The 26,253-nt window shown below is 37.5% G+C and overlaps 1 protein-coding gene across 1 annotated transcript in view; it reads left to right on the top strand.

Moving 5' to 3' along the window:
• The window catches only part of FREM2 (FRAS1 related extracellular matrix 2), a 134,082-nt gene that overhangs the window by 63,121 nt on the left and 44,708 nt on the right, over nucleotides 1–26,253 (top strand). The window contains exons 3-6 of the mRNA XM_065631883.1: nucleotides 7,444–7,590; nucleotides 9,874–10,104; nucleotides 12,834–12,959; nucleotides 13,830–14,081. Of these exons, the coding sequence (XP_065487955.1) occupies nucleotides 7,444–7,590; nucleotides 9,874–10,104; nucleotides 12,834–12,959; nucleotides 13,830–14,081 (756 nt within the window). The remainder of the gene's footprint in view (nucleotides 1–7,443; nucleotides 7,591–9,873; nucleotides 10,105–12,833; nucleotides 12,960–13,829; nucleotides 14,082–26,253) is intronic.

Raw genomic sequence — 26,253 nt, 5'->3', positions numbered from 1 at the left:
TAAGTTTATTTTAAGAATGTGTTGCCAGAGATCTAATAAATTTACTTACTGCTGCAGGCCATGCATGCATGAAGCCTTACTAATGCAGGTGGGGTTTTTTTCTTCAGAGGGAGGTGCAGGGTGTGGATCCTTAGGAAAACGGCATCCTGCTTTAGGTAATATGGGCATTGTTTAATGATAGACATGACAGCTTGAGTGGTTTGTTTGGTTTTCTCTGTTGGTACTCACAAGGAAGTTTAAAAAATTTTTCTGATGCAAAGTCAGTTTATGACTAGTGAAAGTGCTAATTAGTTTAATAACACAGAAGTAACTTCATGATAAGAGAACAGTTCTTCTAAAACAAACGGATTTTTTTGTTGTTATTTTTTAAATATTCCAAAAATTACTTTTAAAGTTTGTGAATTTCAAGTTTACCCTATTACACTTCAGAGTTAATCATATCTTTGAGTTTTCTCAGGACTCTGTGCATACATGGAAATCGCAAAATTGGACTTTGGTTAGCCATGTAAACTGGTGGGTTGGATACTCTCCCTTTATATTCAATGAAGTGGGCCCAATCTTTCCAGAGGGTAGTTCAGCTGTTCATATCAGATGTACCTGCAGTTCCTGAAGATGCAATTCTTTCCATTCATTGTACCTAGACAGATCTGTGTCAACTGTTGCCTTTCTAATGCTTCCTCTCCTGTCCATCTCCTTGGTTTTGGTTTTGTCCTGCTTCCCTTGAATCTGTTCGAGTTAGTTCTCCAAAAGGTAGGGTAAGCTTCCAAACGTTTTACTCTCTTTCTTGTCCTTTACTACTTTCAAATAAAGGCTATCAGCAGTGATTGCTACCTGCTGATTACTTTAAAATAATCCCTAATAAATGCCTAGCAAATAAGGCGATACCAACCAAGAGAAGGGTGGTACACTTCTTTTTTTGTTGGTTGTGGTTTGGTTTTTTTTTTTTACTTTTCCCTCTTCATCACCTTAGAAACAGTGACAAGGCAAAATAAAGTCTTTCTTCTGCTTTGTTTTCTGTCATCTCATAAATTCAGTATAACACCTACTTTTGCATGTACCTGCTGCACAGGAGTTTCTTAGAGGTCTGCCTTCCAAACACCAGTCTGTTGGTGACTGCTTGGCCTCAAATACTGGCCAAAATCAGGTGCATTCACCATAGCTTCAGGTTATTATTTGTAGTGTATCCTGATCCTTCAATATAGTATCATAGAATCATTTAAGATGATCGATTCCAACTGTATTTTCAATGTTGCACACAGGCTGAGAGGTAGATTCTGATTAGGAGTTGTTCTGAGCAGATTCTGTGGTGAATGCCTTGCTCCTGTGACATTTGCTGAGACTAAGTATTTCTGGAAAGAAAACATTATCAGGTCTGTTGTAATGAGAACAGTCCTGTATTAATGAGAACATACACTTTCTATGGAACTGATACTTGTGGCACTTCAAATTCCAATGAAATCTTTCCATATAAACTGCATGATGATCCAGTGTATCAATGGCATTTAGATCAGATCTTTTGGCCATTGTCGTCACAGTAACCTGTCCAGCTGCACTGTGAATGTTGCAAGACTTTAAAGTGCTGTACTGTTCTATTGTTTTCATGTACATAGAGCAAGTGTTAGATATCAATTATTTTGTGTATATACTAATATAGAAATATGTATAATTAGTATAAATAATATATATTTTTGTGTCTAATGAACTGTCATTATTTTACTTTTAGTGTAACATTAATTTAATTTAAACTCCTTGCTCTCTTAGAAGAAAACTTAGGCTGCATCTGACATATTTAAAGTGTCTATTTTAAATTAAGATAAATCAAATTCTAGAGTGTGATTATCAGGATAAAGTATTAGGTAAAGTGATTCTGTGAATCCTGTTGTATGTGTGTTCTGTACCAATAAATACTCAACAGTTGCTGAGTCTTTGAACAGAGCAATAAGAAATTTTCTTATCCTGTGAAAATGTTTTGAGGTATTTTATTTTGAAACAGGACAAAATGTCAGAATTCTTATAAAGTTTTACTGAATAACTGAGCATAGGTTTTTCAATTTGAAAAGAAGTGTTTAGTTTAATTTAGTGGTTTTAATTTAGTTTAGTATTTTTAGTTTTTACATTAAAAAATAGTGTAAATTTGTTACGGTATTGATATGAGAAGTTTTATATACTTAAAATACTTAAGGCAGACTGTAAAAAAAAGATGAAAAGTCAACATTTATTCTCTACCAATATTTCAAAGCCAGTCTTTTTGTGAACAACTTTGATTTTCATGGATTGGTATTTTGAAGGAAAAGAAGAATAATATGAATTTGCTCAGTTATACTTTCTTTGGTCTTGCTAAGAACTTTTTGAGTAGCTCAGTGTCTTTCTCCTCTGTTACAGACGATGATTCAGCAGCATACATAGGTATGTGGTTAAAGATTTCAATTGGTAGCTCTTCAGTAGTACCCTGAATCCATGAAATTATTTAAATATTCACCATGGGAACTGTAGACATGGGAAGCATTCAGCTCCTGCAGAGCTAGTCCCTTGCTTACAGCACAGAATCCCAAACCAGCAAGTGGATCTTTTGGATTCCCTTGAAATCAGTTACAAAGTTAACCACTTAATGTCTATAAAGGCTTTCAAGCACACACAGTGCTCCAGCATCTTTTTTTTGGTGATTCAAACTGCTTTTCTTTTTATTTGCTTTTCTCTTTTATTTGAAAGCTCACGGCTGTTTAGTGCAGCTAACAGAGTGAATGTGTCCTGGCTCTCAGTGAACTAATGTGTTTTAAACTGAAATTAATTTAAAGCTATGAAATGCAGTGGCAGAAGAGCCAGTGTATATATGCTTCCACCATTTATGTAAATGAAAATCTGGTTCATCTCTTAATCAGAATCTGGTTAATCTCCTGCAGAAGAATCGAGCATAGCTTTGAATTGGGAATTCCTTAAATTAACCCAGTGTGAATCTCCAGACTGTGCTTGGAGACATCCTTAGTTATGGTTAGTTGAATTTTACTAGGATTAAAACTTAATATGCACTAGCCAGCCTTTACATTCATGTCTCCTCTCTCACTTCCTCTTCTGTTTTTGTAACAAAGCAACTATACAGTATTCTTCAAATATTTTTTTCTGCTATGTGACTTCAGGCATTTGCTTAGTCTGAGCCCTAGCAAATGTGGGCATTCCAACTTGTTTCTCGGGGATAGACATAAAACAGGAGCAAAAAAGAGTTACAGAAACTACTGAAAGATGGAAACTGTCTGCAGTTCATTGGATACCAGCAATTACACTCCAGGCAAGCCAAGCCCATAACTCTGGGAAGTGTGTGTTTTCTCATGAGAAGTCAGAGAAAGCATTGTTTCAGTAGGGGCTAGTTTAGGGGGTTGGTTATGGTTGTTCTGCAAATATATTGAGTTACAGTGGCAGAGAGAGTGCAGAAGGGTGCAGAGTTCAGCAAGTAATTTTAATGATTGAAGGCCATTATAGTATATTTGAAAAATACATATAAAGATGAAGCAATTTAACGGATTTCTGTTTGGATAAAATTATTAGGTTAGCTTAGATTGCTGAAGTCAATTCAAAACATTCTAATGGCATATGTTATGTGCTGGGTTTACTTACACATTTAACTTCTGCTAATAGTTTTTCTATATGAATTTAAGGCAGTTTTACAGGATATGCCTTTTCTGATGATCATAGCAGAGGGAATAGCAATGATCGTAGAATCATAGAATCAAAGAATCGTGAATATGGCACCCAGTAGGGTCAAGTATTTTGAACCAAAGAAGAAAGACTGTATCTCTCTTGCAGATCAATTCTAAGTAACATCCACCTTTGACTCGTCATATTCAGGCAAACCTTTTCAGAGGGTATTGTCCTCAGCAGCCTCAGTCATGAAGTGACAGTCACAAAGTCAGTTAGTGACCCACCTTACTCTAGATCCTTAGCTTTAGCTCCTTACAAAGTTTTTGACTGTGTCTCACAGCTCTCACCAGCTCATGTCTTGTAAACGTCTCACCATGCTACGTCCCATCTGGCATCTTCTGATTTGGCACTGCCACGCTCTTGTCTCTGGCAAAATTCAAAAAACAGGTTTTCATGCATCACTATAGCAATGTCTGGCCAATCATGTCTCATTGATATATAAGCAAAGTTCCTCTGAATTTACCTTATAATAACATGGCCCTACTTCCTTTTGTTTAGTTTTAAAAGCACTCTGGTAATGGCTTCCCCCTCCAAACTTTTGATGTATTTGCATTACAAGGACTTGTCTGAGAGAGGACCAAAAGCAAACTGTCATTGAGGTATAGTACCTTAATTATTGGCCCAGCAGCTAAATGTTTGACTAAGCCTAAGGCAAGTGCCGGTGAGCAACGCAAAATTCATTTGCCTATAGAAATATTATTATAGGACAGATAATTAATTTAGTAGGAAACCAAATTAAGATGGCATGTGCAATTTTATTTCTGGGTTTTGATTTTTTGTTTGTTTGGTTTTGGGGTTTTTGTGGTTTTGTTTTGTTTTCTTTTGTTGTTTTGTTTCTTTTACTCAAAGAAAGATAGAAACAGCTAAAAGCAAGAAATAGGTACAATTAAGACAATATTAAATCTTTCATGTTGCCTTTCTTGTGCTTTTTGCTTCCTAAATTTCATCCTATCATTAGATTTCTAACTCAGTGTGTTTCAACATCTTCGGTAGCATCAGTGACAGGAATGAACTGATTTGGTAGCTGGCTACTGAAATTGCTCAATATGACTGTTACATTTTAACAGGTGGGATTTTTTCTCTTATATAGGAATTTTGATATGTTCGGTAATAATGTGCAAATATAGATTAGATATAAGGTTGATCTGTTTAAGACACTAGAGATGAAACATAAGAGACCTCTGTGTGAGCTGTAGATTGTGTGCCTGTGTCCACAACACATTTAAACCATTAGTTCTTTGGACAGTAGAACAAACGATGCTGGATTTCCTATTGCTTTTCATGCTCTGGCTGGAATCTGTTCTATCTAAAAGGATACCAACTCTGCTAGACACTTTTCCTTCAGCTGGGGGGTTTCCAGTGTCTGACATTCTCAATTCTAGTAAGCTCATGCAGCAGGTTTTTTTCTCAGTAGTGATAATAAGAGGTTCTCTCTCCTCTAATAGGCAGTAAAATTTCATTCATTATACATCTTAGAAACTTTTCTCCATCTCTCAGATTATGTTTAAATTGAGCAGTGTGTTCAGAGGTGGCACACAAATGGAAGAAACTGGTTTGGGAAAACTGACCTCCATTTGGCTCCTCCAGTAGTTAAGCCATGAGTGAACTGAAATACTTAGAAATGTTTCTCTGCTGTTCAGAGGAATTACTTTATTCACTGGCATCTGTGCAGAAGTGTTAATTTCTAAAGGAAATTCCTTGCACATTTCAGACATTTGTTACCTGAGCAAACCTTGTTCTGTAGCAGCACCTTGTGGGAAGGAAATCAGACTACAGCCCCTCACACAAGCCTGCCATCACTCAGTTGCTGAGTGAGCATCTGCCTTCAGTGAGATGAATAGGTTATTTTATTCTTGCTATGGAAATTATAGTTTTCTCCCGAGTAATAAAAAAAGACATCCAATAGGATGATATACAGAGTTGATTTTTCATGCCCTTTTATCTGTGACATCCAGAATCCCTACACTGACAAGAAACGCCTTTTCACTGTGTCAAATCAGTGAACAGATGGAGGTAAACTGTACATGAGGAAGTAAAGCTATGGTATATTTTATCAGAAATGTGTTAATCTAATTTGAGAGATTCAGTCTGTTGTACAAATACTTGGTTTATGGTCAGTGAAATGGGTGCCAGCTCTGTTCTGCTATTACCTTTGCAACTGAAAATAAAAAGCTGCACTTTTAACTGGACCTTAGAATACCATCCGTTTGCATTTGTTGTTCTTGCATTGCTTTTTTAGACTGAGAAAAACTCTGAAGCCTGCCATTTAAATAAACACTTCCTGCTGGTTTACTGTTGTACAAATCCCATTAATTGTAGACACAGCAGCTTCATTTCTGCTAGGAACAAGAGATTAGACTGAGACATGTTCAGATTTTAGGCTGGTGCTTAGTGTTTTGCAGCTGGAACCAAATGCTTCCATATCATCCTCTCCGAAACTCTGAGGGATGCTTCCCATGTTCCTATATTGCTTTGCCTTCAAAAAAGGGACCCTATTTCTGCTGATAAAGGTAAAGACATTTTTGTTTGAGGAGGACTGTGAATGTTCTTCCAATTATTTTTAGAGGAAAGAGAGTCTTCAGCTTAAGGAGAACGCTGACAACATCCACAGCTGCCAGCTGGAGATGCTGAATTGCTCCATGTTAACTGGTCAGTTTCTGTAGCCGAGTGTACTGCTCGCTGTCCTGAGCTCTCAGGTCCCAGTGTTTGCAAAGAAACCACCTGTGTTCAGTGTGGCTGCAGGGAACATGTTATGCTGGCACTGCAGCAGAGACCTTGGAAAGGATCCCTGGAGTCTGCTTTCTTCACCAGAAGCATGTTGCTACAGTTGTGCCTGTGTGAAAACAACAGTGAGGACATCTTTTGGTCTATTGAAAGTTGACTCTCAGAACACATCTGAGCAGCTTTCTCAGTTGGGGGCATTTGTCATATCATGAACATAGGTAATTGCAAAATAGTTTAAGAGAATTCCAGTAAGTGTTTATATCACTCTAAATCTCCTTAGGTGACACAGGCAATCATACTTAACCCAAAAGTTACAAGCATGTAAACCTAGGAGGGCGTCAGCATGGTCATAAATGGTGGCATGTGTCAGGGACACTTAATCTGGTTGAAACCATTTCCTAGTAAGATGTGAAAGCTACTCCTAAAATCACAGTGCTGATGCATAAAATCTAAACCAACAAGAGCAGAAATTGTTAGATTTAGTGGACAAATTATTTCATTTTAGAAGCAGGCTGCAAGGGTTAATGCCATCTAAAAGATGGTAGGTGTTCTTCTCCAGTCTCTTAGGATAATAAGGGTCTTCCAGTGCTTCTGGCAGACTAATCCTATTGAGGAAGTTCTGTGTGATGTCCTACATTGTGTGTTATTTGGAAATAATGATATGGTTCTGCAGAAACTTGGATCATCCACAATTTTTGTAATTTCTAAAAAAGGCATCCCAAATATATTTCGATTAATACTTGTACTTTTTCCCTCAAAAAATAAGAAAATTAGCATACCATGGAATGAATGTAGCTAGTTTGTGGGCATCTAAGATAAAATTTATTCCTATATGTACCAAATGTATCATGGTTGAGTTCTTTACTTGTTATTTCTTAGTTTAAATCTTTAAAACCTTTGGATTTTAATGTCCAGCTAAGATAAATATCTCACCCAGGATACAGGATACACTAACCTCAAAAGACAAAGCAGTTTTTAACAAAAAAGAAAAATTAATAAATATGTCTGTATCATTTTGTTTTGCAGGAGGCAATAAGCTGAAGAATCAACATTTTCGCCTAAACTGGGCATGGATCTCCTTAGAAAAGGAGTATTATTTAGTAAATGAAGACTCCAAATATCTTGATGTTGTTCTTAAGCGGAGAGGTTACCTGGGAGAAACCTCTTTTATAAGTAAGTTCAATTTTAGGCTTGTCAATTTCTTCTATAAATCATTTGCCAACTAGTTGATAAAATGTATCAATGCAGGTGTATCCTTTTACTGTGTTTGATACTAAGCCATAAAGTTTCAAAGGATATGTTTATTTATTAAATCAAGTGTCTCTTGTTATGCTAAGTATATGATGTCTTTTGTTATATGATGAAATTTTCGCTTTTTTTTTCTTCCACAATAAATTTTTGACTTAACCCAGGACCAAATCATTCTTTCTCTGATTTGATTGATACCACTGTTGTATTTGTTCCACAGAATACAGTTCCTGTCCAGATTTTATTTTTCCTGTAATGAGGAAACACAGTTGTAGGAATTAGAAAGACAACAATAGACATGTATCATTTTCCAGGGAGGCTCTTGTGAGCTTCTCTGATTAGCAGCTACAAGCATTAGGCTCATTTTCTTCAGTCAATGTTGGCAGTCAACTGAGACTGATACTAGAGATGTTGAAAATTGTTTGCAGTGTCTGGGGAGTGAAAAGGTGAAAAAAGATTGTTTTATCACGTCCTGCAACCTCACACCTATGTCTATCTTCTGGATCGGTTCCCATTCTCTTTGTAGTGATGCATTTGGACCAGGGAGCATTATCATTGTACAGTTTCATGTTGAAACCTATGGTGAGCTTACACTGCTTAGAAAAGGCACTCTATTTAAAGATGATTTTGCAGAGATACGTAAGCATTTATTTGGCATGGAGCACAAGCTCATGCTTAGAAATCAGGTTTCTGTTTCAGTCTCTTTCTGAATAAGAATCTGAATTTCAGGTATTGAGATGTAGTTAGGCCAACTATTTTGGCAGGAAGTTGAAGAGGTATAGGCAATAACTAACTGGATCTATCTTCAAAGGCTCTGCTTTGAACATTGAAGTAACTTTGCTAATATATTTCTTTCAAAGAAAGTAAAGAAACAAAAGAATGAAATACAAAGTTAAGGATGTGTGGTTTAAATTAATTGCTGGTACTGATTAACAGATACTTATTTGACTTAGGATCCTTTACATAGAGTGTTTGCAAAATTTTCTGCCTATGGATATAAGCTGTTTCTGAATTGAGCTTACTCAAAATTCAGCAGAGCAGTTTAATAACTTGCCTCTGACTACCTTAATCCTGCAAAATGGAGTTGTAGAGTCAGAAAGAACATAAAAGATATTGATTAAGATGCTTACTGGCCTTTCTGGTCCATGTGCAGTGCCAAAGGGGCTGAAGAGTTATGGAAGTTATGTAAAATATTGGCTATGACTTCAGAGGAGGCACAAGCAGGAAGCAAGAAAGGCAAGGTTGGTAGGGAAAGGTGGTATGTGTTAATACATTAAACGATACAGTTGGAAGAAACAGGCAGAGAATAGAGAAGTTGTAAGTTTTTTCTGAAAACTTGAGAAAGACCTCCAAGATTTGCCTGGTACTGTGGGGTTCAGAGGCCAAATGCGTGAGTTGGAGGTAGTTCTGGACGACTGTCTGATTTCCATGAGGGCCTGCCAGACAGCCTTAAACTGCAAAGGAAATGCCAATGAAAAGCCATTTTAGAGCAGCCTGGGGCTGAGGCTATAAGGTCTGTGCTGTCTCAGTGGAGTGAGCTGTGTTGGATTTTATCCCTTGGCTTTGCAGTTTAAGCTAGACTTGAGTTTAATAATCGTCGTTATGCAAACACTGAAATAAGAGAATGATATTTTTTTAAAATGCTTATTGTAGTGGGAATGACCACGTTTCCAATTTTACATCTTCTTTCATCTTTATTCCGTAAGTTTTACTCCTTTGTGTCTTTGTGTTTTCCTTCATTTTCCCCTTGAAGGCTGAATTTTCCAGGTGTGTTTTTGCCTTTTCTAAGAGAAATTGATATTTTTGAGTGTTTCAGGAAGCATGTTATTTAGATGTTCTGGATCAGAAGAAAACTCAGAATGTTTAAGGCGGGGGGGTGGAAAATCTGTTGGTCCTTTTGGGCATCCACAGTTGAAGTATGGAGAAATGGAACCTTGACTGTAACATCCAAGAATGTAGACTTTTTCTAGTGGTTGGATTCGCTTTGACTAATTCTTTCTAAACTGCCTTTCATAATGTTAATTGGCGTGCTTTCACCTTTGTGTGAGACACCAATATAAAACTGATCACAAGTAACAGAGTTGGCTTGAACTCTCTCAAGTTGTGAAAAGTATATTTTTCTAAAATTTCTTTTTTTTTTAAAGGTGACATAATAAGAGAAGAGTTACAAGTGATATTTCTAATGACCTGAATTTCTGATTTTGGCAGGTATTAGCACCAAAGATGGTACTGCCAAGAAAGACAAAGATTTCAAAGGAAAAGCCCAGAAGCAGGTGCAGTTTAATCCTGGCCAAACTTTAGCTACCTGGCGAGTACGGATTTTGAGTGATGGTGAACATGAACAGTCTGAGTCCTTTCAAATTGTTCTTTCTGAGCCTGTCATGGCCATTCTGGAATTTCCTGATGTATCCACGGTGGAAATTGTAGACCCAGGAGATGGTAAGAACTTTTCCAGAACTGTACTGCCAATATGTTCATATACCAAAAGATAAACTGAAGGGCAAATGCTATGATTAACAGTGGGTAGTAAAGCTTACTTTTAGTCAGAACATTTCTGAAGGCATTGGGTAGCCGTTTGTCCTCTGTCACTTCAGGTGATTCAAGAATATGTAACTAAGGTAGCATGCTTTGATGAAATAGCTGCATTTTTCCTATTATATTATTTCCAGGTTTTTTTGTTTGTTTTGTTTTGTTTTTATTTTAGATATAATAGATTTTTGGTTCAATGTGTTTGCAAACAGAGTGTCTGCACAGGTGGCTGGAAACTGACTTGATTTACTCTGCCGTGATAATTCATGTGGGAAAGGAAAGTTCAGGCTGGTTGGTCCCAACAAGTTTGGCTCTTGGCACAGACCAGTTGCATCAGTTAGACTCTAATATCAAGCTGAGAAGCTCAGTAAGGGTAAAGTTCACTAGGCCAAGTACAGCACAAGCTGTGTCAAGAACAAATAAAATTACCATTAAATGTAAATGAAGAAAGAAGCTGTAAAAAAAAAAAAAAAAAGGCAGAATGTCCTCTGGTTGCTTTGCTTTTCAACTACCTCCAGACACTTGAACCCATGGGCCACAGTCACACAAAACTGTTTAGGAATCTTTCAATTACTCGGTGACTGTAACAGCTTGTTTTGTATAGTCTTTCCCAATTAACATTTGAAGAATACTGGGCAGGAAAACTGCCAGAGATTTCTTAGTTCCTAGTTGCAAATGCAAGTTAAATCAAAGGTTATCTGATATCCATATTTAGTCAGTGAGGAAAATAGTACTTAACTTAAAAAGTAGTATGTATGAGACAGAGAAATTACCTGAAAAGCTGTTAAATCTCTGTCTTTTCTATGATCAGTGAGATAGCACAACTCAAGATAATCATTTTAGTCTTCTTAATGCCAACCATATTTTTTTTCTATTTCTTATATTAACATAACATTTTTACAGTCTCAGAGAATTAGTAGTAGTTATGCATAAAGTGAACTTGCATAGGAGAAAATCAAATGCACAACTGCAAATCAAGGAAAAAATACAGGAAAAAATATAGAGAAACCTTTGAGGAGAAGCACTGGCTTTCCTAACTATCTTTTAAAGCTCAGAGTATAACTCAATAGGAGCCATCAAAAGCCTTATTCTGCTTTTAGTGAAAATGATTTTATAATTCATTTGTTTGAATAGCGTAGTCTTAGCACCAAAATAGTGAGTTTGTTTGGGAAGCTGTACCAGCCCCTTGATGTATGGGACATCAGTTAATGTTTTATTCCAAAAAGAGATTGCATAAAGTTGTGTTTTCTTATACCAGCTGAGATGATGTAGATCATTCTCCTCTGGGCATTTATGTTGTTCCTAAGGTTTTTTTAAGCTTTTGTAGTGCCATTTTACTCCTAGTTGGATAATTATGAGAGAGGAAACAGAACAGACTCCCTCTTTTTTTTTTTTTTTTTGAAGGATAGAGTTTTTCATTTTGTCAAGGTAATTCTAAAGGGGGAAATAAAAGGATTTTTTTTTTTTTTAGTGTTACGTTCTGTTTTACTTTAAAAAAAAAAAAGGTAGGGATTTAGTGGTTTTCACGTTGTATTTTTGACTTGCTGGAATAGTGGAAGTGTCTAGATCTTATCAAACCTGAATTACAGCATTTTTAAGGCAGGTTTTTGACCTTAAGTCATGCTAGTAGTATTTTCCTGTTGGAGAAATGAAACCTGGAACATGTTTTCAAAGAAGTCACATGAAAATTTTCAGAACATTGTTTGCCAAAGTACTCTGAAATAATGAAAAAATTTGCTTTGGGCAGTCAGCTGATACCACTTGATTTGATATGATACAGAATTATATTCTGTTTGGGTTACAGTCATATTAATGAAACAGTAAAGGTGCTTTATAATTATATGCATAACCACATTTTGTTCTGGAGTTTTTGAGGGAACAAGAATAAAATTGATCCTGAATCCCAGTAACAGCATAAAACTCAGCAATCTGTTTGTATTAGTATAAAATAATGAAGAGGTTTAAAATGCTTTTTAGTGTGGGGTTTGTTTGTTTGTTTGTTTCCCTGAAAAACAGACCTGACATTCTTTGGTCTGATATATTTTAGAGTGAGGTTGCTCTCCAGACTCCACTGACTGTATTGGGTAGGTCTCCTTAGGGTAAAACAGGAGTGCAGACATGCAGCCAACTCAAATCAAATCTCCAAGTCAGAGTGAGACAGCAAGAGCTCAGCCGTACATCCTCAATGCCAAATGATTTTCATGGTTATCTTGGTGCAGTAAATAAAAGAATGGCCTTGCAGAACCACTGCCTGCTTGTGAGCTATGCTATTGATACTTCTGTGATTTACAGTTAATAATGAAATACTATGGACATAATAAAAATATAGACTTTGTGGACAAACTCTCCAAAACCTCTATTGCACCCTTAACACTAGATAAGTAAATTAGTCACATTAGAGACTACTTAGTAAGGACTTGTGAATTGAGACCTAATGATCTCATCTTATTTTCTATTTCTGAAAGACTAAGAAACCCTACTTCTCTCACCCTCCAAGTTTTTCTTAAAGTTTAGTGCCATTACTGATAAATGTGAGTTATTCGTTGTACTTTAGAATATGCTAAAATGCTCCTAGCTATTTTACATGTGACTTTATGAGGCCATAAATCTACATAAACAAATATGTCTGTTCTTCCCAGAATCAACTGTCTTTATTCCTCAGTCAACCTATACTATTGAAGAAGATGTAGGTGAATTATTTATTCCAGTCAGAAGAAGTGGAGATGTGAGCCAGGAACTGATGGTTATCTGCTACACACAACAAGGTAACAGAAAACCAAAAATAATCTACTGTATAATAAAATTGCTTATAACTCTGTTAATTACTTTTTCATCTAAATATCTTCAGCCTCAACTGGAAATGTGTTCATCTTTGCAATCTATCTTAAGAATATTATTGAATTCAACAGGAAAATTATCATGTTCCAAATTTCTGCTATTTGTTAGGAGTTGAAGAGGATCTGTGTTCTTTGTCTTTATGCAAGATTTTTATATGCAGCCCCATATATCTGAAAGTGATCAGAACAAAAGTACTGCAGTGATTGCCCAGGATATCATTTACTTTTTTGTATCTTGAAAAAACTGGTATAAAATAATATTGCTTAATTGTCATCTTTCTCCTTCCTCTATCTGTCCATCTCCTATTGATTATGTCTGCACAGAGCGTGGGGTCTCCACACCTGTGCTTTTATTGTTAATTTTCATCTGGAGAGATAAAGCAGCATTTTTTGTGAGGTGATCTGGAAAAAAAATAATTTGTTTTCATCAAATTCTGTCAATTCATAGTTAATTTCTGGTCCACTGATATCTTCAACTGATAAGCTATATTGAAGGAGTTAATCTGTAGTTCTCATAGGGTCTCCTTTGTCAATCTGTGTTTCCTGTGATAGACTAAAATATTCACTCTGACTGAAAAACTGCAAATGAATTTGAGGAGCAATATGCTTGCATTGCATCATGTAGGAGAAGCAGTTTGTCCAGGGACCTCAAAAATGTAGCCTGGTCAGAGGTTTCAGCCCATCTTATCACCTAAAAATAAATAGAAATTAAAAGGTAATGAAACTAAAATTCAGCCTCTGTGAGGGGATCACTGTAACCATGGTATGTATAGTGACTGTTTTCCTTTCATGCCACAGGAACAGCATCTGGCACTGCCCCGACCTCAGTGCTTTCTTACTCTGACTACATATCCAGGCCTGAGGATCACAACAGTGTTCTACGTTTTGACAAAGACGAACGAGAAAAAATGTGTCGGATAGTCATCATAGATGATTCCTTATATGAAGAGGCTGAGACCTTTGATGTTTTGCTGAGCATGCCGATGGGTGGAAGAATTGGTGCAGAATTCCCAAGCACTCGAATTACCATTGTACCTGACAAGGATGATGGTAAGACATCATGTAATAAAGTGATATTCCCAGTCCAGGACAGAAACTGCAGGTAGCATCACACTGAAATCAGCATGTAGAAGATGGATTTTTCCACTTCCTCCTGGTGGTTAAAACACATGCCGCTTCCATCTTGAGATGTGAAAATACTATTGGAAAGCTATGTGGGTTTTCTAAAGAGTTTAGTATTCATATTTTATAGTTTGAGAAAATCACATGAGCCAATTGGGAGGGAGAAGATGCACCTTTCCATTCTATCACAGTAACAAATGAAATCCAAAATGTCACCCTGTATGGGCACCATTACATGTGTGATTCTGAGGTTGTGTCCACAAAGCCTTCAGGCCCATTGCATTATGCTCCAAAAGGCCATGTTGGAGCCCCTGATGGACCACAAGCCATCTAGCATCTGCTAAAAGGCAATTAGGTTCCTTCAGATTAGATGCTGCATTCAAATTTCTGCCTAGAGGTTTCTGTGTATGCATCCTATGTCTTTTTAGTAAAGCAGATGATCAAAAGACAGTCATGTTGCTTTAGAAATCCCCTCAGTAAAGTGCTAACAGAATAATGTCCTTTGTTCAGGTGGTCCATAGCCTTGATATATCATGTTGAAAGGGACATTTCTGCTGGTGATTAGAGAGAGGTCTGTGACTAAGGAAGAGTAGAATCAGCACACCGTATTACCAACTGCTTTGGAAAATACATGTAAATATTAATATAGCCTCAGGCCTCTATTTCAGTGTCCGTAGCATTGATGTGGCAACTCTCTTGCTAGGCGTGGTAGCAAAAAATTTTCCTGGTACAATTGCCCTCATTTATGCATGAAGTTTGGAGGCTGACACCTCAATTGTAAATTCTGTGAAAAGAATACTGATAAGCTGTTTTAGTCCTCTTTAGGCCTCTATTAGGCCATAAACCATCTATTGTGACACTGTCATATTTCCTAAAGACTAATGTGAGAAATTATATAGTACAGTACTCTGAAAATTTGATGCCAAGATAGATGGTTATTATCAGCACAGTGATTTCTCCCTAGTTAATGATATAAAGGGCAGCTCTTAAAGGCAGGAAGTTGACACCCATCTAATTGCATTGCAAATGCTCAGTCTGCCTGAAATTTCTCGCATGTAATCCTGTGACAGAGATGACTTTGTTTTCTCTGTGAAGCATTTGAGTCATCGTATAACATTAATGAATACAAGAGTTTTCAAATGACACCTTGTAAAGTAACAGATCGTATATCGAATGCAAGATGAAATAGAATTATGTTTATCTGACTCTGCTGTGATAGCAAATACATATTTAATTCTGTAGGTTTTTTACAACAGTTTGATTTATTGAACCATTTTGATGACTTCACGAACTTTACAATTTGTAGATAGCAGGGCATAGAATATTGAGAGACTAGCTTTAAAAAAATATATCCGTGAAAAAGCTGAATACCCAGCTTTGGAGATGTTCTGACCATTTAAAATGTATATGGAAAGTTTGGGGTGGAGAGAATGTTTCTGCAAGAGATTACGAAAAATAGAGTTGAGCTCATATTAGAGCATCTAGCTTCAGTGGGAACCTCAGTACCTGGGAGGATGCATTTTTTATATACTTTTTTTATCATTTAAAATAAGATATTGTCATTCATAGGCTTATACATTTCCTGCATTTATGAACACAACTTGCCTTAATGGTAGGAACTTTTAAACAGGATTTATTTAGACAATATGAATAATCATATGGGGTTTATTAAAAAGGTGACATGGAAAAGTGTTTGGAAAATTCAAGTAGAACATTTTCATTATGTAACAACTGAAAGATCAACATTTACTGGTAAGCGTAAACAATATTTTGGATATTAACAAATAAAGGGGCTTTGAAGGGCAGATTTCCATCATTTTTTATCGACATTCACTTGTCTTATTATTCCCAAAATGTTGCATATGGCATATTTGGAATAGTGTAACAGAGTTCCTTTTTTTGCTTTCTATAGCAGTGAATGCATTTTGTTTCATCTGAGATCTGTCATGCTGCCTATTCCATATAAAGCAGAGTACAAACTATGTAGTCGATAAACTATAAATTATACCTTATATATGTATTTATGTATTCATGCACCCATGCATACATATATATATATATATCGTTATTTCTGATTGTCTATATATGCACATATGTATGTAACACGTAACCAATTTAACACCCTGGCCACCACAGTTGAAATTCTACATAAATAAGCAGGAGATTTTAAGCAGTGTTGGTTATTGTTATTTGCAGTGCACAAAATTAATTTTAATAAGTTAAAACAGTATGCTATGTGAACTTAAAAAGCATTTTGTTCTAGCTTTTAACAAGAAAACTTAATTTAGAAAATGTCTAAGATAAAGGTGGGTAAAAGCTTTAGTACATATATCAGGACAATGGAGGAGTTTACCTTGGCTGATGAGGATTGGGTTAGGGAGCAATTAAGCAATCTGGACATCCATAAATCCATGGGTCCAGATGGGATGCACCCGCGGGTGCTGAGGGAGCTGGCTGAAGTCATTGCTGGACCACTCTCCATCATCTTTGCCAAGTCTTGGGAAACAGGAGAGGTGCCTAAGGACTGGAGGAAAGCAAATGTCACTCCAGTCTTCAAAAAGGGCAAGAAGGAGGACCCGGGTAACTATAGACCGGTCAGCCTCACCTCCATCCCTGGGAAAGTGATGGAACACCTTATCCTTGGTGCCATCTCAAGGCATATCAAAGATAAGAGGGTCATTAGGGGCAGTCAACATGGCTTCACCAAGGGGAAGTCATGCTTAACCAACCTCATAGCCTTTTATGAGGACATAACAAGGTGGATAGATGATGGTGGTGATAGATGAGCAGTGGATGTGGTCTACCTTGACTTCAGTAAAGCATTTGACACCGTCTCCCACAGCATCCTCACAGCTAAACTGAGGAAGTGTGGTCTGGACGATCGGGTAGTGAGGTGGACTGCAAACTGGCTCAAGGAAAGAAGCCAGAGAGTCGTGGTCAATGGGGCGGAGTCTAGCTGGAGGCCTGTATCTAGTGGAGTGCCTCAAGGGTCAGTACTGGGGCCAATATTAATATATTCATCAATGACTTGGATGAGGGAATTGAGTGTACTATCAGCAAGTTTGCTGATGACACCAAACTGGGAGGAGTGGCTGACATGCCAGAAGGCTATGTTGCCATCCAGCGAGACCTGGACAGGCTGGAGAGTTGGGCAGGGAAAAATTTAATGAAATATAACAAGGGAAAGTGCAGAGTCTTGCAGCTGGGTAGGAACAACCCCAGGTTCCAGTATAGGTTGGGGAATGACCTATTAGAGAGCAGTGTAGGGGAAAGGGACCTGGGGGTCCTGGTGGACAGCAGGATGACCATGAGCCAGCACTGTGCCCTTGTGGCCAAGAAGGCCAATGGCACCCTGGGGTGTATTAGAAGGGGGGTGGTTGGTAGGTCGAGAGAGGTTCTCCTTCCCCTCTACTCTGCCCTGGTGAGACCTCATCTGGAATATTGTGTCCAGTTCTGGGCCCCTCAGTTCAAGAAGGATAGGGAACTGCTGAAGAGAGTCCAGCGTAGGGCAACAAAGATGATTAAGGGAGTGGAGTGTCTCCCTTATGAGGAAAGGCTGAGGGAGCTGGGTCTCTTTAGCTTGGAGAAGAGGAGACTGAGGGGTGACCTCATTAATGTTTATAAATATGTAAAGGGTGGGTGTCACGAGGATGGAGCCAGGCTCTTCTTGGTGACAACCAATGATAGGACAAGGGGTAATGTGTTCAAACTGGAACACAAGAGGTTCCACTTAAATTTGAGAAGAAACTTCTTCTCAGTGAGGGTGACAGAGCACTGGAACAGGCTGCCCAGGGGGGTTGTGGAGTCTCCTTCTCTGGAGACATTCAAAACCCGCCTGGACGCCTTCCTGTGTAACCTCATCTGGGTGTTCCTGCTCCAGCAGGGGGATTGGACTAGATGATCTGTTGAGGTCACTTCCAATCCCTGATATTCTGTGATTCTGTGACTCTGTGATAATAGCCTATGAGCTATAGAGTAATGTTATCATCATAAATTCTGTAGTCCACTTCAGTCTGTTTACTTCACATCTACTGATACTTTTTTGTCATTGTTTGTTTAAACAAACTTGATAAAGTTTCTTTGGACAAATGTCACAGTTGTTATTTCTCCAAATACTGTGACTGGATTAACGTTATGCATTGACTTCCTCAGGTCAAAAGATGCAAACAGCAAAGGTCAAAGTTTAATAATACTACCCGAGACCTTTCCTATGGAAGTGAAGCCAGCACTAGCAATACTACCTTATCTCCTCTGCCATTCAATGCAAGTTAATTAGGAAATATTCACCTTCAGTACCTATCATCAAAGCCTTCTTTTATTTCTAGAGAAGGCCCCTAGGGTCTAACTAAAATAGCTGAGTTGCTATACAGTCATGACAATAAACAAAAATTAAAAGAGGTGTACTCAATTTTCTAGTGAAGCGGAGTATATTAAAAGAATTCCTGGCAACTGAATACTTTAATTGGGGATTATACAGTTGTGCAGTGCTGCCAAAGCAAAACCTGAAAAAAAATCACAGTATGTAGAACGTGCATGGATATTTATATACTGAGAAAGATGATTATAAAAATGGTGCTGCCGTTGGAACATTTCTTGCTTTAGAAGGGACTTTTCCTGATAGGTCCTGAAGTTGGAGATGGACACAAAAAAGATTAAGTTAATGGAATACACAACAAAGTAAGATGTGCAAGGTAATCTTGGATTCAGTGTTATCTCACTACAGTTTAAGCAGTACAAAATAAAAACATGGATCACTTTCAGTCAGAGGTGATAATTACTAACCATGAACCACTGGAAGAAAAGCATGCAAGGGAAAGAACTATGCAAATGAACCACATTTGGGGTGGCAGTAATCTTACTTGATATTAGCCATCTATACATGTAGACATCTCATTCAAGCAGGTTATGCCAGGATCATTCTATAGCTAATGAAAAGAGACATGGACTCCCAGGAACCATCCCATTCTAAGAGAAGTATCTAAACTGTTGGGATCAGTTACCATGTGTATCTTGTGCATCTGAATGCCTTGATTTCTGACAGTACGTATAAAGCCTACCCTTAGGAATTTAATTTGCCATTCATCCCGAAGTCATAACTGCTACTGGGCATGAAAGAAGGAATTCTTTCTAATTTTGTGTTAAAACTACGAAATGCCATTAAACAACAAAGAGATACATAGTAGCTCCTGCTTCATGAAATAATTATGATTTCTAAAGACAAATCTAAATTAATCTAGTGGAAACCTAAATGAAAAAAAAATAAATGCTGAAGAGCATTTCAACAGAAGGGCATTTCAATAGGTATTTAGAGTTCAAGATAAAATCCAAAATCCAACAAAAAGTTCAGCCATTTTTTGTACAAATGTGAACTTGTGTTACTAAATCTAGCCAGAACTGATGGGCTGAACTATTTTTCTTCATTCCTCTGAAGGACTTAGGAGATGAACAGAAATCAGTGAAAAAACTGAGGCCAGTTGATGGGCTCAGGACATACCTATCCTGCATGGGGAGCACAGTTCAGCATAAAGCTGGAGGCACTTTGCACAATAGATCAATATTATGCATCTAGGAAAAGGAAGATAAGGTTGCTGTGAGCTTTTCATTCCTCTTGGAGAGAGGAGTCCTGGAGTTTAGTCTCAGACCCTGAAAACACTCAGAACCCAGTTTTCAATGGAAAAGCCTTAATCCCCAGGCACTTGGCAACTAAGCAAGATCAGCCTGGAAGCACTCTCTGGTTTTCCAGCTGAAGCTGTGATTCTGAAATAATTTCACATATATGGAGAAAAAAATATATCAAATGATTTGTTAGTATCCATCTGGTAACGAGGAGCCTTTAACTTGGTTCCAACACTAACAGCGTTGCTTGTACAACAAGTCTGATACAAAATGCTTTAGTCCTTGCAACACAGCATGCAAAGCTCTGCTCTCCATAGTCAAACGTTTTGATTGTCAGACTGCTGATTTAGATTCTTTCTTACTTATTCTGTCTTGTATTGTGAGCAAATTTTAATCACATGGTTTAATCATGGTTTGTAATTGCATTTGGAAACCAGCAGAGAAGAGGTGTGATGAATGCAGAGCTGGAAGTTTGCAGCTAGCAGGAGAATGCTTACAATTATTTTGTCTTCTTCAATTTTTTTGTGAGTGGCTGTCTTCCCTTGTGATTTTAATTCCATGCTACTGTATTTAGTGTTGCCATGAGAGCACACAGCCTTACAGCCAGGCTGACAAACAGTCATCTTGCTGTGGCGGAATTGTTGAAGCCTCATGCTGTTCACAGTAGGAAGTACATTAAATACATTTGTTCCACTTCATCCACATTAGATGGGCAAGCAGCCGTTCAGACTTCTTGGCATTTCTACGTCAAGGCTGGGAAAGCAAAGGACTCAGATTTATGTCGGAGGTTTGCTTACCATTTTCTTTATGATTACTCAACAGAATTAATCACTCGTATCATCCACATGATAGAGGATAGCACTATCTGGGAATATTTTACAGCTGAGTAAATTGGATGATGGTATGATCATGGTATGATAATGCAGAAAGCCAATGTTAGAGGTCAAACAGAACAGATTAATTCTTTAGTCTTCTGGAGGTTTCTTTAAAACACTTGCTCTCACTACCCCTACAGTTAATTAAACTTCGGAAATCCTTAGACAACGTTCTGGAAATTAGCAGCCATTAGCACTTGTCCAGATTGCTTGGAGTAATTAAGTCCATATAGATGTTTACTATTAATAACCTGAAAAGAAACAGAAAGTCGCGTCTGCAATGCTACAAATAAATATATGCTTTGCATTCAGTCTCCCAGTAGGCATACAGTATCAACTAACTTTCAGTGTGTGTACTGAGCCAAGGTCCAGCTGAAGTTAATTAATAATGCTGTTAGTAACGTGGTTTGTCAGAGAGACATCCTTATCTCACAAGGCTATATGGAATTTCCTTATTTCCTTTGACTTCTGAGGCAGGCAATCCAGTATGTCTTTTTCTTTTCAACAATAGGTGTTTCATAACCTTAAACTGAATGAGTGGTTGGTTGATCTTGGTAGATAATATCCGCCAGTCTATTTGTCCAGTTTTAGTTACAACCTGAACAGTGTAGGTAGAGCACATCCAGTGTTCTGTTCCAGACTGGAGTCACGATTTGGCCAAGCAGCCCTCACCATTCTCTGGAGATGACTAAAATAACAAACTAGGTTTTATTTTTTTCCTCTGTATAGCCATCTTTGACTGCTTTCTCCCTTTTCTATTTTTACAGTGCTTGAGGGCTTGATGCCTTTGGCACTTCTATGCAGGTTTTAACTTCTTTTGTGCTCTCAATAGATAAAATCTCTGTGTAGCCCCTCCCCTTTCCCTAGTCTGTGGCAGGTGGCCAGATTGGCAAGAGAAAAAGTGGAAGACAGCCAATTTATGACACGTTATACTCCCAGTTTTCTTTACTTACAGTTTCTTATTATCACCAGTTCGAAAGACTGAAAAATGTTCAATTTGTGATGATAGCCTTAAAGATTTGGGAAAGACCCTGTTTGCTGTCTACCACAGAAATAAATTAATGTCATATCTCTATAGTAGGATGTTCTATAAAGGCAACCAGGTGCATTTGTGATTTGCTTTTCTAAGATTGTCTGTTACTGACAGTTTATGTGTGTGTGTGTGTGTAAGTGCACACTCATACATTATAAACATATGAACTACAGATGTTGGATTAATCTCATCTTCACTTAGCTGCTTAATAACAAGGTATATAGTCTAATCTTATGATCTAAGCTCCTTTAATAGGTAAGGAAGACAGACCATGACCTCCAGACAGTCCTTTGTTACATTTATTTCACATGGGTCCTTTATGACAGAGGACTCTCTGGAGTCGCTGGTGGAGCAGCGTATCTCTAAGCCTTCACTGCTGCAGGTTCTTAAATGGTTAGCTTACATGTGCATTATTACAGTTTGATGTGAATTATAGTAGTATTTCTAGGAGTGCTGAAATATAGAAAAGAGCTTTTGAGTTTTGTACTCAAAACACATAAAATAGTTGATAAGCAGAAAGTACAAAATTATATGAACTGTAGGAAATTGATACTTTCTGTTCAATCTAGAATGAGTTAAATGAGGTGATGTTCTTACATGTACTGATGTTGTTTTCCAGAGCCTAATGGACCATTGTTTTATGTCAGTTCATTCAAGCGTACATTGAAAATCTTTCTCTCTTCTGTTTTCCTGTAGGATGTTATATTTTTTTATGGCTTTGTTCTTTGTACTACATGTCTTATATTTATTACAGACTGTTTGAAAATGTAATGAATGCCTAGCAAACCATTCTAAATTAATCATTTGTTCTTGGTTGCTTGTGATTGGAGAGAGTGAATGTAATGACCTAGTGAGTGCTTTGTGTGTTTAAGATTTGGATAACCAAGTTGTGTAGGACATCTTGGCATATTCAGTTTTCCTAATGTTTCTTCAGAACATCTTTCTTCCTGTGAAGCTCCTACTGAGACTTGCCATTTTGCTCATCGGTCTTTGAAGACCCAAAGGAACAACAGAGTAACCAGTTTACCCCATTGGGCTTTAATGACATTGATTTTCCTTTTGAACGTGTAAATCATCAAAGGATTACCTTAGTTATTATCTTACATTATTGCCTGTCAGGCGACTCATTTCCCTACCACATGAATTGGGTCAGAAGACCAAAAGAGAGAATTCAAGAACTTCTAACAAACAGCGGAGCATAATTTCTGTCATTAGAGGTCTGGTAAGTCTGACTGTTCTGTTATCACTTCTGTCTTCTTTGCTGATTCTCATCCTCAACATCAGCTCCTGCAAAGCGAGCATGGAAGATCTCTTGCCTATTTTGCTTCTCAGACCTCAGTGGGATAAATGTGTTCTCATTGTATGCGAGCAGAAAAGCCTGTAAGAAATTTTTTTCTCTCAGTTAAGGAAACTCAACAGAACTGGCATTGTTGATTAAAAGTGCAAAAATCTAAAGTCAGAATTGGGGCAATGTCTTTCTAAGCCTTTCTTGTGATATGGTCAAGATGTCTCCAATCCAGAAAAGTCTGTGTATACATATAAGCAGAAGAACAGATTTAGTAACTATCCACAAGAACAGATATGTCCTGCACCTGAGTTGGGACAATCTTTAATATCTGTACAAACTGGGGGATGAGCCAGCAATGTGCAGTTTGCAGCCCAGAAAGCCCACTGTTTCCTGGGCTGCATGAAAAGAAATGTGGTCAGCGGGTCAAGGGAGATGATTCTCCCTCACTTCTACACTCTTGGGAGACCCCACCTGGAGTACTGTGTTCAGCTCTGGGCTTCTCAGCACAAGAAAGACATGGACCTGTTGGAGAGGGTCCAGAGGAGTGACACAAAAATGATCACAGGTACAGAACACTTCTCGTATGAAGAAAGGCTGAGAGAGTTGGGGTTGTTCAGCCTAGAAACAAGAAGGCTCCAGGGAGACCTTATTGCAGCCTTTTAATATATAAAGTGGCTTATAAGAAAGATGGAGACTTTTTACCAGGGTCTGTAGTGACAGTGCAAGAGGCAGTGGTTTTAAACTGAAAGAGGGTAGATTTAGATCGGACATAAGGAAATTTTTTCTTTTTTTTTTCTTTTTTTTTTTTCTTTTTTTATTATGAGTGTGGTGAGTCACTGCAACAGGTTGCCCAGAGAACTTTTGGACGCCCCATCACTGGAAGTGTTCAAGATCAAGTTGGGTGGGCCTTTGTGCAACCTGACCTAGTAAAAGATGTCTCTGCCCATGGCAGGGGGTTGAAGTAGATGATCTTTAAAAGTCCCATCCGACCCAAACCATTCTGTGATTCCACAAAAAATTACTCTCAGAAATTGCACAATTTGGATTCATTTTGATCTTTAGAATATTGTTATATCCTTTTTCTCATACTCTAATGGCTTTCATTGTATAAGGAGCTCACCCTTTTTCAGCATGCATTTACTTTTATGAAGGTCCAGGAATTCTGTCTTTGCTATTTAATCTCCACAATTTCCTCGCCATCTTCCTATCAGCTCTCATTACCGAACAACAAAATGCTTGTTATTCAAAAGTCTTACTACTTGCCAACCATTGGAAATCTCAGCTTGGCGGAAAACATAATTGTCATCAGTATGACTTTGGGCTTTAAAATCTTAGAGATCAAAGTTATTATTTAAGGGGATGATATTACTTGGTATTATTAAAAAAACATTCATAGAATGAGCTATTGTGATTTTTTATTATGTTTTTTGTTTTGATATGAGTGTAGGTGTGAGACGCATACTTTGGAAGAGAAAATTTGAAAATATTCTTCTCAGAAAACCTCTATTTTTTGCAAATATACTTATTACACTCAGACCTTTTCTACAGACTGCTTTTTCTGCAAGGTCCAGTAGTAAACTAATTACTCAATTTAAATGTGAAAAACATATTTAGAAATGGTACATGCTCTATCTTTATGTAGCTTGATTTCTAAAATGCTGCTAAACTTCTACCATTTCTGGTTTTAGGAGTCCTCATTTGTTATCTCATATATCACTGACGGTGAGCTCCTTCGTACTTGGTCTTCTTGTAAGGTGCCTTCTGTGTGGTATATTGAAAACCTGCTGCCAAGTCTTCCCATTTACCTGCCTGCTTCTTCATCTGTTCATTGAGAATTTATTACTGATGCCATTTCCTGGGCCTCTTAAAAAAAAAAAAAAAACTCATTATTTTTAAAAATAGAACATGTAGGAGATTCTGAGTTGGTTCCATGCTCTGTGGGAGGTCTAGCCAGTAGGAGAATGGTATCTGAAAGTCAGATGGTCGCTGCAGGCAATACCATCACATCTGGATGATGTATTTCCAAAGTGTTTGTTTCTTCAGCTATCAGTTTTTATATTTTTATTTACATGGGTAAATGAGGCAATTATCTGCATTATGGAACAGTTTCAGCAAGTGATTGTAGCTTGATGTACTTAGTAATCTTAAAGATCTTTTCCAACCTAAATGATTCTATGATTATGCAAAATCAGAATTAGCTCAGTTCTTCATCCTCCAAAGTACACTGCAGGGCGTGCTTGCAGAAGGAATGAGACTGCCAAAAAAAGGAAAGAGTAGGTGACCAGAGGTGGGATATCACTGTAGCCATCTTATTGCCACCCTCAGCTTTGCAGCTAGGGCTGTAGTCTGCTTCCTTTACTGTGCTACTTGGCTCACATTTGAGTTTTACTTATTCATGTAGCAGAGAGGTTAGATGTGCATTCCAGGCCTGCCAGGCAGCTGCTGCTTGTGATGGTACTGTGTGTAGAGAAACTGAAGAATGGATGCACTTTAACATAAAGGGTTAGTTAAAATGTAAAGGTCTACACTGAATTAGTATGTATCATAAATATATTAAAAGTGAATCACATATAATGTTGTTCATAGCAGTTACTGATCTCTGTTCACACTGTGTTACTGAAATTACCGGGTCAAGTTGCATAAAATTAGAGTAATTCAGTGATGAACCAGTCCACTCAATGTGTGGCATTGCCTTTATAGAAAGAAAATTATGTGTTTTTCTTCCAAAATAGAACTGGGTTTACTAAAGTTTGCATTAATTTGAGTCTGTCCTTTTAGCTGTTATAATGTTTGCAGTATCCTTTAAAAAATCATTTTAAGGTGCTAGACAGAAATGTGCTGTTGAGACAAATGGAAATGCAGACATTATTTGCTTGAGATGTGTGTGGCAATTGGTCTGCAACTAGTAATTTCAGTCCTGAGGTGAATTTACTTTTTGATTGCAAAAGTTATGACAACAGTGCTAAAAAGATGAAAACTGCTAGGATTAAAACATATGAATTTGAAAAGTAATCTGTTTTGACCACATCAAATAAAAATCTATTGGCATTTGTACAATAGGTACCTGCTGCAGAACTCAAGTCTGACTGTAGTCCTGACCCCTGCTTCTACAGCATTCAGCAAAAATAAATGACTTGGCAAATTAAATTCATTGTGCTAAATGCAAGCTCAGTCGCTTGCATAGCCTTGAGTATGTGTAAATAGTTGTAGAATGGCGCTACATATTTTTGAGATATTAAAGTCCTCTTTGGTAATATCATAATATAAATTTTTCATAATGGACAATTT

This window comes from Caloenas nicobarica, chromosome 1, assembly GCF_036013445.1.
Source record: "Caloenas nicobarica isolate bCalNic1 chromosome 1, bCalNic1.hap1, whole genome shotgun sequence".
NCBI lineage: Eukaryota > Metazoa > Chordata > Aves > Columbiformes > Columbidae > Caloenas > Caloenas nicobarica.
Note: the sequence above shows the minus strand (reverse complement) of the source record. Positions and strands in the feature narration are given on the sequence as shown.